Below are 14,574 nucleotides of genomic sequence, written 5' to 3' on the forward strand. Positions count from 1 at the left end.
ATGAAACACACAACTTTATTCTCGATATATTACTAATTTAATCTTGTGACTATTTATGAAAGTTTTAAAGTTGAAAGTTTTTTTTTTTTTAATAAAAAATATACAACCTTATTCTTGACTTGAACCATGTAAAAATAAAACTTTTTAAAATCATATATATATATATATATGTATATATATATATGTATATATATATATATATATATAAAGGGCAGGACAGGATGCTGCCGTGGTGCTCGATAAGTTTTTTCTTGTAGAATTATGACAGCAATCTGGTAGTATAATTTGTTAGTTTTTTCCACTGCAGTCCTAATGATTCTTCCATACAAACATGTTAGTGATGTCAAAAAAAAACTCCCACAGAAACACACAAAAATAGAAAATAAAAATCCTCCACAAAAATTCCAGAAATAATGCACCAGATGCGGCCAAACGTTTTCAGGTGTTCCGCATTTTTAAAAAATACCAAATAAAAAAAAACGGAAACTACAAATGAAACGCTTTTTTTTTTTTTTTTTTTTTTTTAATAAACATCTCATTTGAAGAGAATTGAGTTTTCGGGAAGGAAGAGTGAGCCACAGTCAGTGTCACTAACTGTTAGCAAACGGACAAATTACTTTTTTTTAAGTTATTTCAGAAAGAAAAAAAATGGATGGTGGTATTGAATTGAATATAACTCCTTACTAATACCGATAACACGCTGGGCGCAAAGCAGATAAGGAGGAAGTGAGTGTGTAAGTGGATGCGGTGTCAAAGATCGACGCAACATCATGATATACAAAGACCCCCATTCACACACTCTCACACACACACACACACACACACACACAATGAATGGCGCATCCAGATGCCACCGTTAGCGTCACAGTGCAGATCCTCGTGTCAGCGGCCATACTGAGTGTGTGCGTCAGCTCGTACTCAATGGCTCTCATTCAGCAGGCTGACACAACTCCCGTCGTAAATCACATCTTTGGGTGACAGCCGATGGCATAACACGCCGGCTGCACACAACTGGACTCTATTGCAACTTTGCTGTCTATTGTGTGCCGTAATGAACCGCCCGCTTAATGCACTCCACGGACTCTCTTGCCTCGTAGACTAACCAAGAGGCATGTTAAGCATCACGCAGGATATGAGTGTAATGTTTGTTAAAGGGGAACGTATTAAGGAGAATTTGCTTTTAATGGCTTGTATGCAAATGAGGGTCTCTGAAGTGCTACCCACCTATTAAGTGTGAAATTAAATGACCATATCTATCTATTTTAATCTCCATTTCCGAAACTGTGCCTGCGAGCGAGCCATTTTGCACTTCCGTCAGAGTTATTTGGGGTTATTTGTGTTTGGTGATGTGTCCATGCGCCACATACACACAGTGGAGTGAATGAAGTGCTGTACCCATGAGTGAAAATGCTTTTATTGTCTTCATAGGCACTGGCTATTTTTTCCCCCACAGGTATTAAGCCCCGCCCATGTTCATCATGTACGGAAATCCATATTTGCCACTGGCCCACCATTATATGCGGCGGGATGAGGACCAGCTCACTTGCAGGAGACAGGGCCCGCCCCTAAGAACAGGAACCTTGGAACTGAAAGTTGTAAAATAAACATGCAACATAAGTCTCCTTTAGGACAAACTAGAGTGTGAGCTATTATTTTATTTGAGAAAATCAAGCGCCAAAGCTGTCATTTTGTTTTGATGCCAACTTATTATAAAATGTAAACATCTCACCAAGTTATCACTGGACTATCGGCCGGCAACAAGAGATTTTGTGTAAAACTGCTGTTAAACCAAAGTATAACACAATGCTGATATGGTTTTCACCAATATGTCGGACTGGGGCCATGGTGGTTTGTCAGTATTGTCACGGCGTATGATTTTGTTATGACTGCGCTGTGTGGGATGACTCAAACTACTCAGCAGAACATCACAAGTTTGACGACTATAAATAGACAGGAGCTGGAGCATGTGTACATGGCATTATCACTTACAGTCACCGTTTTGAAAGGAATCACACGCTCAGGCTGTAGATAGAAGGTAAACAGTCATCCAGGGTCGAATTCTGGCTCAACTATACAACTACACTGAACCCCTGTTGATGTTCCAGAACGACCTGCAAAAGGTGAAAATCTGCCACGTGGAGACGTGAGTTTCTGCGTGTAAGCGTGCGCAATGTGTTTTACAGTTCCACCGGTGTTAAATAAATGGCAGAAAAGTGCATTGGCGAGTGTGGCTTTCATTTCAAGGGCATTACTGTAACTAAGTACATTTTAAAAACCTTTTTAAAAAGTGTTATATCGTGCAAAAACACTGTATGCACAGACTGGAGTAATGAGAGTGAAACGAGGTCACAGCTCAGCATGCAGCAGTACGAGTGATTGATTCTGGAACTGGTGTCTACCTCCAGCTGTCTGTAAACAATCACTGATCACCTCTATGTGCCCCCCCCCCCACCCATTTCCATCTTTCATGCTCTTCCCTCCGATTTTCTGCCTCAAGTCGTGGTGCTCGCCCTCGTCCTATCTGTTTCCAATCTCCCTGGTGACATATGGCAACACAGGAGTAGAGTTACAAGGCCAGTGAAACCCTGCCGGGCTTATCTCATCCCGGCACCACTTGGATTCGTGTTAAACCACCCGGAAACCTCACAGCAGCAGCAGCCGATCACATCTTGTCAAACAGCGCTCAGTGCTCACAACATTAGGGACCTGCACAATTGAGTGAGAGTCAGACTTATTAGTACAGCATTATAAGGTAATTGCAAAGACCCTTGTAATCGCTGCTCCTTAATCGCTGGAATCGCTGTTCCTGTTCCTTCCTTTGGCGCTTGAATCGCCATTTTGAGGGTTGTGTCATGCCCCAAAACCTCGAGAATTTTTGTAAGCATTTGAATGCTCACAAACTAAATCAGGTTTTCTAAATATGAATCTCTTAAAAGTTAGAAGAACAAAAATCAGTCCTGCACACCAGGTTCACCAATCAATCGGAAGTTGGGTGCATATCGTAACAGGACGTAGGAAAATGTCTCAAGGAGCCATGCCCAAAATTGAACAGGAAGTCAACCATATTGGTTTTGACGCGGACATTTTGGGGGTGAATTCCAGGACTTATACTTCCATGAAGTCCTACAACAGAATTTGCTCCAAAGAGGTGCAAATAAATCGCCTTTTCGGGGGTCTCGACATGCATAAAAACGCGTATATATTTCACAAGGGCATGTACCCTGGTAAAAATATGTTTTAGGAATCCCAAACATGTCTCCCAAAAACTCACGAGTACCCTATCGAATGTTAGAAAAAAATGTTTTGAGTAACACAAAACTGGATGTACAGGATGCACGAAAAAGTCTTCAAGACCCATGCCTGAAATTGAACAGGAAGCCAACCATTTTGCTTTTGAAGCACCCAATTTAGGCCAGCTCCGGGGTGTTAAATTTTGGTGACTGCTTCAAGGATTCGCCACGAAAAACAGGGTCGCAAGGGCCCGCGGACAGCTACTTGCAGCTTTTGTTATCTTTGTAAATTCTGGCAAATGGATACAGCTCTTGTATTGGATCTCATTAGATTGTACGTGCATTGTACGAAATGAAGTGGCCAGTGAATGCATTCGCATGCAGTTTCCAGTTTACTGATTTGCATTCCACACAAGCGCACGGTGACCTGCCTGCGTGCCTGTGTGTGAGAACCCAAAAGATGCTGAGTTAAGAGTTCACGTCGAGAATTATAAAGCTGGTAAAAGCGACAGAATGAGACAAAATGTGTCGAGACTGTTAAAGAGTGAGCCAGACACAGAGAATAGAAGACAATAACAAACAAAAAAAAAGAGATCAAACACGTGAAGCTCAGGACTGAACAGGTTTTGAACTTTTGATGATCGTGTTAGATTGACAAGTTAAATTTGTGGGTGAGCTGGAGCCTATCACACCCTGGACCGGTCGCCAGCCAGTCACAAGGCAAAAGACACCCTCAACAGACAGCTTCCTTGGTCTTCTATTGTTTATTTCCCCACAAAAGACAAATACAGTGGAACCTTGCTTCATGAATTAAATTCGTTCCACGAACTCAAACGTTCGCAATCTGAGGTAAAGACTCCCTTTTGAAAGGAATGGAACAAAAATAATCCGTTCCAGCGCCAGAATGAAGCTATGTTTACCTTGTTTTTATCGGTGTGTAGTTAAAAATAAATACAGTGGCGATGTAGAAAAAAGTGAAAACACACGACCATGAAAATAAACTTGGGCGTGTTTTGCCAGCAAAGCGGTGTGCAAAAAGTGTGCAATGTTACGGCCATTTTGGCGAGCTTGTAAATAAGGACGTGGCACGCAAAACGATATGTTAAAATGCAAGAAGGGGAAGCGGATTCACAGGGAAACATTAGACCAAGAAAACACACTTATACTATCACCAGCGAGTTCTGGTAGCCACGCTTGCAAGCTGTCACTAGCTCGCGGCATCCACTGGGGCTTAATTTCTTTTTTCTACTTGTTTTTTTTTTTTATGTGTGTCTGTTTACACCTATGTTAAACGTCTTTGGGTGTTGACAAAAGCGCTTTCCCAATCCTATTATTACAATGGTACAGATGGTAGAGCTCGACAAACCAAACTGGGTAGCAAGATCACAAACATGAACACCATTATGATTAGCTATTATTTCCTTCTTTTTTCAACAGTAATACAATTAGGCTTCCTAATATCACTATCGCAAGCATTTTTCACTTTCTTTGGAGCCATACTGAGGGCAAATGTCGAGCAAATCAGCAAAGATACCCGCAATGTGTGACGCACAGAGCCGATGATTTTACAACTGAGCCAAGACTGGTTGCGAGCCGAAAATAGTGCGTGAATTGAGGTATGTTTTCTTCGAAAAATGTAGTTCCTAAGTGGACTTGTTTGTAAAACCTGAGGTTCCGGTGTATTTCCAGCACGCACAAGGCGACACATGAGGCTACTTTTTTTTTTTTATAACTGAACCACAACAGCGTGTGTGATCCTCTAGGAGAAGCTGCATTGAAACCACAGCCACAATAAATGCACAAAACACAACCGCGGAACATCGCCCATCACATTCTGGTTTGGACATCGATGAACTCCAACCAACCACACATACACATACAGGGACACACGCACACAGTATAAGTAGTGGTAAATGGTGCTAAGCAGTCTAGCAGGGATATAAGACAGGCCACTGCGTTATTTATGTCCCTCCGACACATTTTGCATTTGTGCCTAACACCTATTCAGCAGCTTTTGCACACACTCAACACACCTAGAATGCAGCCATGGCAAAACGTGTCCCGCCCAAAATATGTACAAAAACACAAATGCGCTTTCTCAATTAACTGGATCCCTTTTTGATGCTGAATGCTAATTTTCCAACCCTGATTTATAAGCTCTATAACAGATTAATTCTTCCTCTCAGTGATCATTTTCCGTCCTGTTCATCAATTTGCTCTTCTCCAAGCACTTTGCAAATGTTTGGAAGGTGGTCCGACTCAAATTTCCATTGGCTAGTCTGGTTCGTGTGCTTGTGTGTATTCATTTGGTGTGTCATCTTCACAATATTGGCCACAATGTACACTCCAACTAATACCTTGTTTTAAATCATTACCTGATCGATCAACTTTGATGAACTTCCATTGGCATTCAATACAGTGTCCATTTGATTGCATCACATGTTTTGCAACTTCAGTGGTTGATTCAGCATTACGACACACTTCATTCTGCTCCTGGCATTGTTACCTTATAGTGTAGCAACGCAGATACGTTGCTTGTAAAAATCAAACCGTGTGACTGTGGGAATACGAGAAGTACAGCAAATAACAGACTGTAATGTCTACATTGGATGAAGCCCAGTTAGATTTTAGTCATCCAAACCTGAGACACCTCAGGAATGAGAAGAGGAGAGAAGAAAGGCAGAACACAGAGAAAGAAAGAGTGAGCAATGCCAGAGCATCTGTCTCTCATCATGTGAAAGGAGAAAGTCAGCAGCAAAGAAAAGCTCACTGGACAGAAAAGGCAAGTTGAACATTAACACACAAATAGCTAGTGTGTATGTACTGGCTTCTGGATTACTGGAAACTAACTGGTTTGTGTCAGAGTGTGAAAAAAAACTCCCTTCATCATAATTCGTCTATCAGGAATATTGACACAACATTTTGGCCAATTGAATGCTTTCAACGAATCCTTGAACATGAGTGAATCTCTGAGCTCACCTATGTTTTTCTGGATGAACGATGTTAATTATGGCAGTTCATGTTGGTGTAATCGACAGGTGTCACGGTACTTTCGAGCGTCAAACAAAACAGAATGTTCCTGTTTGTCTTAAACAGTTACCTCTTCTCCTTGAGTGCAAAAAGGTTTTAAAGGATTCGTTTGTGTAAATCCGAGTACACATACAGTATAACCTACCGATCATTTTCCCTCCTTCCGATGAATGTTAGCCAAGGCCTGATTGTTGGATGTCTTTAAAAGATCATCCTGAGCGATTATCCTGCGGGGTGGAGAGTATTTAAATTCTTCCACAATCTGCTCATTAAACCTGTTCAGTATTTCCGATCTGATTTCTGACGTGTGTGTGGTCAACAATGAGTTTGACCTCGCCGCGGACTCCATGTTTGTGACATGAAACGAAATGACTGCCAATTCAGAAACGTACTAAAGCTCGCTCAGTTGCGGGACAAAAACAGTGGAGCAACTCGTTGTGTTGAGTGTTTGCATAAACTGTTTCATAAGACACAATAAAAATGACAAGGAGAAGAGTTGACAAACACAATGTAGTGATCCGATTAGCCTATCTTCTATTTCCTCTTGTACTTTCTTCTTTGGATGTTCTGGTAGTCTGTATGCCCTGTGATACCATGCTTCTTCTAACAGGTAGCTAACAGTTATCCTAGCGTCTTCTACTTCTTCTTCTTTGTATTTTCTGGCAGCCTATGGCACTACGCTGCCTCTCACAGGTCAGAGTTGGTACTACAACAGACATCTGGTTCACCGGTGGTGATTGCTGGTGGAGATATGATTATACATGTGTGTGATGTGCTGTGTTGGTCAGCTCAAGTACAACATCCGCGTGCTCATTTATTTACTTCATAATGTGTGGGGTCTCTCATCTTTTAAAATTTGGCTAAGATTTTCAAAACCTGTACACACGCAACCTGCTCAAATAGCATCCCGCTGACAAACGAATGAATACATTTCTACTGTTTTCTTCCATTTCCAGGCTAGAGGAATGAAAAGGGGAAAAATAGATTACAGTGCAAGGGAGTAAAGAGAAGAATGAGAAGCTGGAAACACTAAAGAGAGTTCCCCACCGTAGCACAGCGGGCTGCAAAAAAGAAGGTTAGTGAGGTTTCCTAATCGGAGCAAGGGAAAGCGCTGAGGTGTGGCGAAAGAGACACAAAGTGCTATTAAAGGAGAGGTGGAGGGCCGTGAACGGAGAGAAAACAACAGGATGATTCAGCGTGACGGGAGCGAGAGAAAGGAAAACAACCTGTGGCCTCGCACGGCACTGATCAAGAGGGACTGCAGAGGACACCGAGTACACACACACACACACACAAATGCTTCTTTGTATGCAGACGTTTAACAGAAAGAAAAGAGGAGGCAAGTGCGTGTATTTACACATCCACAAAGACACGTACGGAGCTCCCCATCCGCTCGAGTTATTCCAGTCATTTCGTATGGCCGAGGAAGACACTAGGATAGCAACATTGTGCTAATGACATGATAACCGTAATTAGAACATCCTAGTGGACACGCTAATTGTCCTCTCTGTTTAACAAATGAAAGCGAGGCCAGGAGGCAGACGAGAGAAAATGTACCGAAGGTTAAATGGCTCAATGCTTGTTTGCTCGCAGCAACAACAACAGGTTGTTGGCAGCCGTCAAGCAGCCTTGTTTATGCACACACACGCACAGACACACACAGGCCACAATATTAGGTACACGTGCGCAATCTAATGACATGCGCCAACAGAAATTCTGCCTCTACAAAGATAATGCTCGCATGAGAGCATAAATGTTGGTTTGTAGCAGTAATACGGTATTCATGTCAAGGTAGACGATTTTTAAGATGATAACCGATTTTCAAAATGTGGCAGACCCCCCACACAATTAGATCATATCGATACGGAACATAGCGCGGACACATGGTTGCAACATGGTTGTTACTTTTTGCTAATAAACCACAGACAACTCACAATTGGTTGGTATATAAAAACACTTTTGGCTAATATTTTTTCCCCCAACTTTAGCAATATCGCCACCGAAAATCATCAGTCTCCTACCACAAACCAGATTTCTGTTGTAGAACCAAGACTTACCCGTGAAAGGCAGCATGGTACCACAAAGGCATCCAGACTCACGGAAAATACAAAGAAGTAGAGAATGCTAGGCTAACTGTTAGCGTATGTATCTGCAAAAGTGCATTGTGGCTCGTTGTCCTTTCGATTGTGGCGAGTGACCTCGTTTTGTGTGTGACAACAGAGCAAGCTTCAGGTCGCTTCCTAATTGCAATTCCTAATCGGTCCAGTTCATGCCACAATCGCGAGGTTTGTGGCTCGGCTGAACTCAACGATTTGCGATCATAAATGAGTAGGTTTAACATATCAGGATTGGTGTTTTTTCCCCAACCGTTTTTCCTTTTGTTTGTGCTTTTGAAACAGATCATATAAAACTCAACACAACCGGTTCCTCCTCGAGTTGGGTCTTTCAACAGAGCTAGCTGTTAGCCTATTAGCCTAGCCTGCTGCTAGCCACATTTTGTGTTGACCCCACGCACGAGGACTTACGATCATAAATATTGAACAGGGTTAACTACAACATTTTCCCAAGTAGAAATCACTTAAGAAGCCCGCCGATCGCTGAGGATCATCCTTTAGAGACATCCGCTTTGCCTTCTTCCATCGTAAAGGGGGGAAATAGCTCAGATTTGGCCCGATTATTGGTACGCGTGCACCCCTCTTAAGTGTGCTTGCCTCAGATGTGTTGATTGGTACAATCCTAGTATATATGTGCACAGGAGGTAGCAGAGGAATGAAAGTGAGCTGTTTACTGCACACGTGGCTCCACTCAGCTATCACATTACACTCTGCTCCGTTGCTCTTATTTCACCAATGCCACCCCCGTTGCCTTTCTGTCATTTCTTTTTTTTTTTTTTTTTTTTTTTTTTTTTTTTTTTTTTTAAAGTGACCCGCTTTTGCTTGCTCCCTCCGTCGCTTTTGCACACTTTCCGCCTCTTGTTTTCCCTCGACTTGCCCTCTTTTTTTTCACCGCTACACAGTTTTGACGTGTTTGACGGACTTTTTTGGAAGACTCTGCATCGTACTTTCTTGTCCTCGAAATCATGAATCATTAAGTCTATCTGACAAGATGTATTCAATAAGTGATGTACAAAAACAATCAAACACAATGGGATAAAAAAGAAATATTAGGATGAGCTCATTGTGTCACTAATTGCTTATCTCGCTGCTATATTTTTCCAAATACTGAGCTTTCATTAGTTTGTCTGTCTTGCTACTTTGTTAGTGGAGTGTCACCCTTTACTAATATGCGTCACACCAATCCCTGTTAATGTAGCTCTATCTAAAGCAACAACATCAATACAAACAGTTTCATTATATTTAGACAATTTCAAGGTAAAGATTGACCGTGTCAGTAAATCGATTTATTCTTGTGGGCTCAGCCCCATTTGTGAGAACTAATGACGTGGATGGTTTGTGTTATTGACGGCCGATTGTTGCACGCACAGCATTTTGACCCAGACCAAGTGTAAGATTTAATGAATACAAGCAGGTCCCACAGGGAAACTGCGGCCGGATGTGTGCGACATGGGGTAAAAGCCGAGGAGAAGCAAGCTGTGCAAATAGGGTTGTTGTTTTAAATGTGCTCTATAAATACATTTGGGGTGGATCATACTAAGAGCTTTTTAGTAGTAGCGAAACAAAATATAATCAAAATATCAGGAACACTTCTGAGCGTGATGTAGTGCAGGTTCACACCACTCCAAAGTAAAACCACAATAATAAACATTTTGTTAAATGTAAACCTTCCTGACTTCAGACTTTTGAATTGGATGTAGTTCGATTTTGCTGGCGTACCTACTGCTGTGACGACTAAGCCAAATGAATTCTAGCCTTATTCTTCTTAATGTGAAGAACAATTACATCAGCGCCAGATACAAACATGCACATTCCACGGGAATAATTAGCGGGATTAATCAACTCCTCTTGCCTGACGCATGTTTATGTTTTAATGCAATACTTTCAACACTTTGTTTCCATGCGTTGCAAGCTAGAAGAAGGTTCCTTCGGAGGCTGTTGTTCTAGCGGCGTACCTGTAGGTGCTGCACCCCCTCAGATAGCTCCCAACATTCACTTGGTATCACCTCCAGCGTGTTTCATCATCAAGCGCATTTCGGCAGAGACGCTATAGAGGCAGACAGCCAGTCTTGAGTGGCCAATTACGGCCGTTTATCTCGCTTCCAGGCATAGCCGTGATCAAACGGAATGAAGAAACAGGATCAAACAGCAGAGCTGAGAAATCTTTCTTCCGTTCCGTTGACTTCTCTTGGCAGCTAGCGTCGGCCTCTTTCTGTCTCGGTTACTTCCTCACGTTGCACTTCCATCCCTCCCCTCTCACTGTAGATATGCACATACATGCATCTCAACAATACCTCCTCCGACTCATCTCATGTCAGGAGACAGCCGAGCTGAGGTATTTGTAAAAGTTTACTGCTGAGGAGGCTGCAAGCTGATTGTGAGTGACTTTGTCCCAGCAGATGAGCCAGTAAAAGATGTGCACTGGAGACTGGGGGAGATTCCAGGAAAAAAAATAATAAGGCTGTTGTAGTCTCATAGTCAGAAACATAGGCTACACTGGAACCTTTAAAGCCAAACAGCCCCGGGGTCGCTCATTCAGAATGTGACCCAGAGGGCGAGTGCGGAAGAAAGTACAAGGAGAAGCGGCGGCCAGAAATGAGAGAGTTTATGCCAAGATGTCCGCGAGGTTTGGGGAGCCCATGATACGCACATGCACTCAGCGGAACAAATAACCGGGACCCAAAAAAGAACGAAAGCCTCTTCAGGAGCTGCCTCGCGCACACAGCTGCACTCCAACAAACAAAATGAAACAAAGGGCCAACTTTTTTTGCATTCACCCCTTCCAATGCCTGAACGATTATCCGGAGCGATTATCCTGTGGTGTGGGGTGAGTTAAGAGTGATTTTTCCTCCCCAATCTGCTCGCAAAAATGGTCAGAGCCGTCAATCGTAGATGTTCAACCTGTTCAATATTTACAATTGCAAATCCTTATGTGTGTAGTCAACACCGACCGAGGTCGGCCAAGCACGGACTCCGTGATTGTAACGCGAACCGGAACGATAGCCAACAAGGAACTAGTTTTTCTTCTTTGTATTTACCGGCAGTCTGTATTTCCTGTGGCACCATGCTGCCTCTCACAGGTCAGTCTTGGTACTACCACAGACATATGGTTTGAGGGAGGAGGCTCGCGATTGCCCACGGAGAAATGGTTACGAGTACGGTGAGCTGCGTTGGTCATCTCGACGACTCCGCACGCTATGAAAGCAGTGAGAACACCCCCTGCCGATTGCACGGTGCCGCTCACATTTTAAAAAGCATGTTAGAAATCACCATGCGAGTAACTGTAATCTACTTAACTGGAAGAAACGTTAGATGAGAGCTCACGGTGTACTCTTGTGGATCAAAAGCAGAGCTTCTGTTTGGCAAGATTCAGCGTACAAAAATGATCACGTTCATGTCGGTGGTGCGCTGTTTTGCATTTTTCAAACGAGTCGAGATGAAACTGTCATTAGCATTCGCGCAACAACAATTTTCTGCTCGCTCGAAACGGACCTCACAAAAATTGAGGTAAATAAAATGAACAATGTTGTGGGTGTTGAATATATGACTTAGCCTCACAGTGCGCTACTGTATTTGTTGCGCTGCTGTTTCTAGATTGCGTTTAAGAGGAAAGCGACAGTGAGGCAGCCATGTGCGCGCTGCGGGTCACGGAGGAATTAAGAACTGCCTTTGCACAGTAAAGCCTGCAGCTGCACGACCATGACATGGCCTGTTTCTGGAGGGTTAGGCGGAGGAGAAGTAGTTCACAGGGAATTTTACACCAGCTACTGCATCTGAGCCAGCCAGGTCCTCTGTAAACATAAATCGACAACGGGCCCCGGGAACTTTTTGTCCCAGGAACTAAGATGGGATCTATAAAGGCTCCTGTATCAATACAATAATGTAATAGTTTCATAGAAAAGGCCTCGCAATCCCAAGCCTTTGGATGAAGGTAAAAACGCAGTGTCTTAGGACTTTGACTCAAAACCAATAAGAGAAAATTCAACAATACACACAACGTCTAGTTTTAACTCTTATGAACATGCTTTTACCTATTTGGGGAATGGTGAAATCACTATTATTACAACTGTATGTTTCCCTTAGTAGAACTAGGAAGAAAGAAAAAGAAAAAAAAGAAAAAAAAAAAAAAAAGAGCCTCTCCCCGTGCGTAAAAGCGGTTTGGAACACAAATGCGTACCACATTTCTTGTCTTTTGCATTCACAAGCCAGGCTTAGAAGGCGCTCATAATAATGTGGACACTAGTTAATAATGTGGACACTAGTTAATAATGTGGACACTAGTTACCCCCCCCCCCCCCCCCGGGGAGTGGAGGAGAAGCTCTGAAGGGAGGCGAAGGCGGACTGAGCGGCTCCAACAGGCGGCCTCGCTTCAAATAAACCTTCAAGAAATACCGCATCATTGAATTTCAGAAGAAATAATAATCATCGTCATAAAAATAAGCGAGCGAAGAAGCTGTTAGTGACACTGACACTAGTACTCCCTGAAGGATTATTATTATTCTTATTATTTTGAGGGGGTGGGAGAGCAGATGGCGATGAAGAGTCACTGTGGACGTTCAAGACTTGAACAATCAATAAAACATTCTATTAGCACACACGTATCAGCTCGAAGACCGATAAGACGTAATGAGAGCCACAAGGGGCTGGAGATAAGAGGAACATTCAACTGAGATGTATGACAGCAATCTCAATTCAATCTGGCTCCAAACGTGGATCGAATCTCGAGTTTTAGTTGGAACTTCCTCTTTTTTGTTTGTTTGCTTGTTGTTGACATTCTACTCAGTAGATCAGTTTGGGACATTTAAACCAGCAAAGCTCCAATCGCAGGTTGCAAAAACAAAAAAAAAAATTTAAACAATAAAACGATCGAATCAGTCCAACTCTTCCTGTGTTGACTGTCTTGTTGGGTAATAATGAACAGAAGAAGCACTCGATTGCGCAATCGCATCACTTTAACAACTTCCCAGCACACACTCAACTTCGGTTAGTGGCAGGAAACCCACGAGCAGGACGAACAAAGGCGGATTACATTATGAGCATCCAAGTCCCACGCAAGTACAAACAATACGATGCTGCTCGTTTAGTTTCGACATGTTAAGCCCCCCCCCCAACAACATCACATTGACTTCAAATGTACCTCCTTCCTCCGCTGTGACGGCCGCAGTGGTCACAAGTGTGAGAGCGCACACGCCGAACCATGCTGATAAATCCATCTTTCTTGGACTCAAACGAGAAAACTCCGCAGATCGGCTCGTCTATCGTCCGGAGGATCCACGCACGCGCCGATAACGCCGGTTTGCGGTGGAATCGTGTCAGTGAGCGGCCGTGCGTCCTCTCTCTCGGGGGATGATGATGGTGATGATGATGTTTTGTTCAAAGTGTCTAAAATCCATTTTTGGGGGGCGGGGGGGTGGTGCGTAAAAACAATAACTGCGCTTTGTGAAATGCAAGTGCAAACATGCGACCAAGTTTGTCAAAAGGTGCTCAAAGTAAGAAGAATATACATATATATATATATATATATATATATATATATATATATTATATACTTCCCCCTCGATCAAAACATCGCTGTCTCCGCTCCTTTATGTAAAAAAAACAACAACAAAAAAACCACACAGACACACGTGCTTCAAATAAACACGCTCACGTGTGTTTCTATTCCAAAACGATGACGGCCAAGACAGTCCCGTCGTTGTGTCGAAAAAGGGGAGGTGAAGATGTTGGAGGTGTTGTGGAGCGAGGGAGAGAGAGGGGCGCGCGCGCGTTCTCGTCCGCCTTTGGAAGGTCGCGCGTAAAAGCTCGGCGGTGCGGAGAGAACAAAACGCGCCGGAGCCTCTTCGCCGTCCTCCTCCTCACTGACACTTGGTTCCCTTAAACAGGCGCTTACCCTCCTCTCTCTCTCTCTCTCTCTCTCTCTCTCTCTCTCTCTCTCTCTCTCTCTCTCTCTCTGGCACGGGAAGAAGTGTGCTCCTTCCCCGTCGGAGCTCCGCCGGCTTAGTGACATCCAGCCGGCCGGAGAGGAGCGCTCTCTCTCTCTCGCTCTCGCTCTCTCTCGCTCGCTCTCTCTCTCTCTCCCTCCCCCCAAACCCCGCCCCCCCCCACCTTCTCCGCCCGAGTCGCGCACGCGTGTATGGATTACAGTGTGGGCACCTCGGCCGGCCTCCACCTCACCGACCCCCTCCCCTGATTAAAGAGCA

At 43.5% G+C, this 14,574-nt stretch overlaps 1 protein-coding gene across 2 annotated transcripts in view; it reads right to left on the reverse strand.

Moving 5' to 3' along the window:
* The window catches only part of LOC133410383 (neuropilin-2-like), a 91,558-nt gene extending 77,201 nt beyond the window's left edge, over nucleotides 1-14,357 (reverse strand). For both annotated transcript variants that reach the window (XM_061691495.1, XM_061691496.1), the window contains exon 1: nucleotides 13,512-14,357. In XM_061691495.1, the coding sequence (XP_061547479.1) occupies nucleotides 13,512-13,587 (76 nt within the window). In that variant the 5' untranslated portion in view covers nucleotides 13,588-14,357. The remainder of the gene's footprint in view (nucleotides 1-13,511) is intronic.
* Nucleotides 14,358-14,574: the final 217 nt, after the last annotated feature.

The sequence above is a fragment of the Phycodurus eques genome, chromosome 12 (genome assembly GCF_024500275.1).
Source record: "Phycodurus eques isolate BA_2022a chromosome 12, UOR_Pequ_1.1, whole genome shotgun sequence".
NCBI classification, from domain to species: domain Eukaryota; kingdom Metazoa; phylum Chordata; class Actinopteri; order Syngnathiformes; family Syngnathidae; genus Phycodurus; species Phycodurus eques.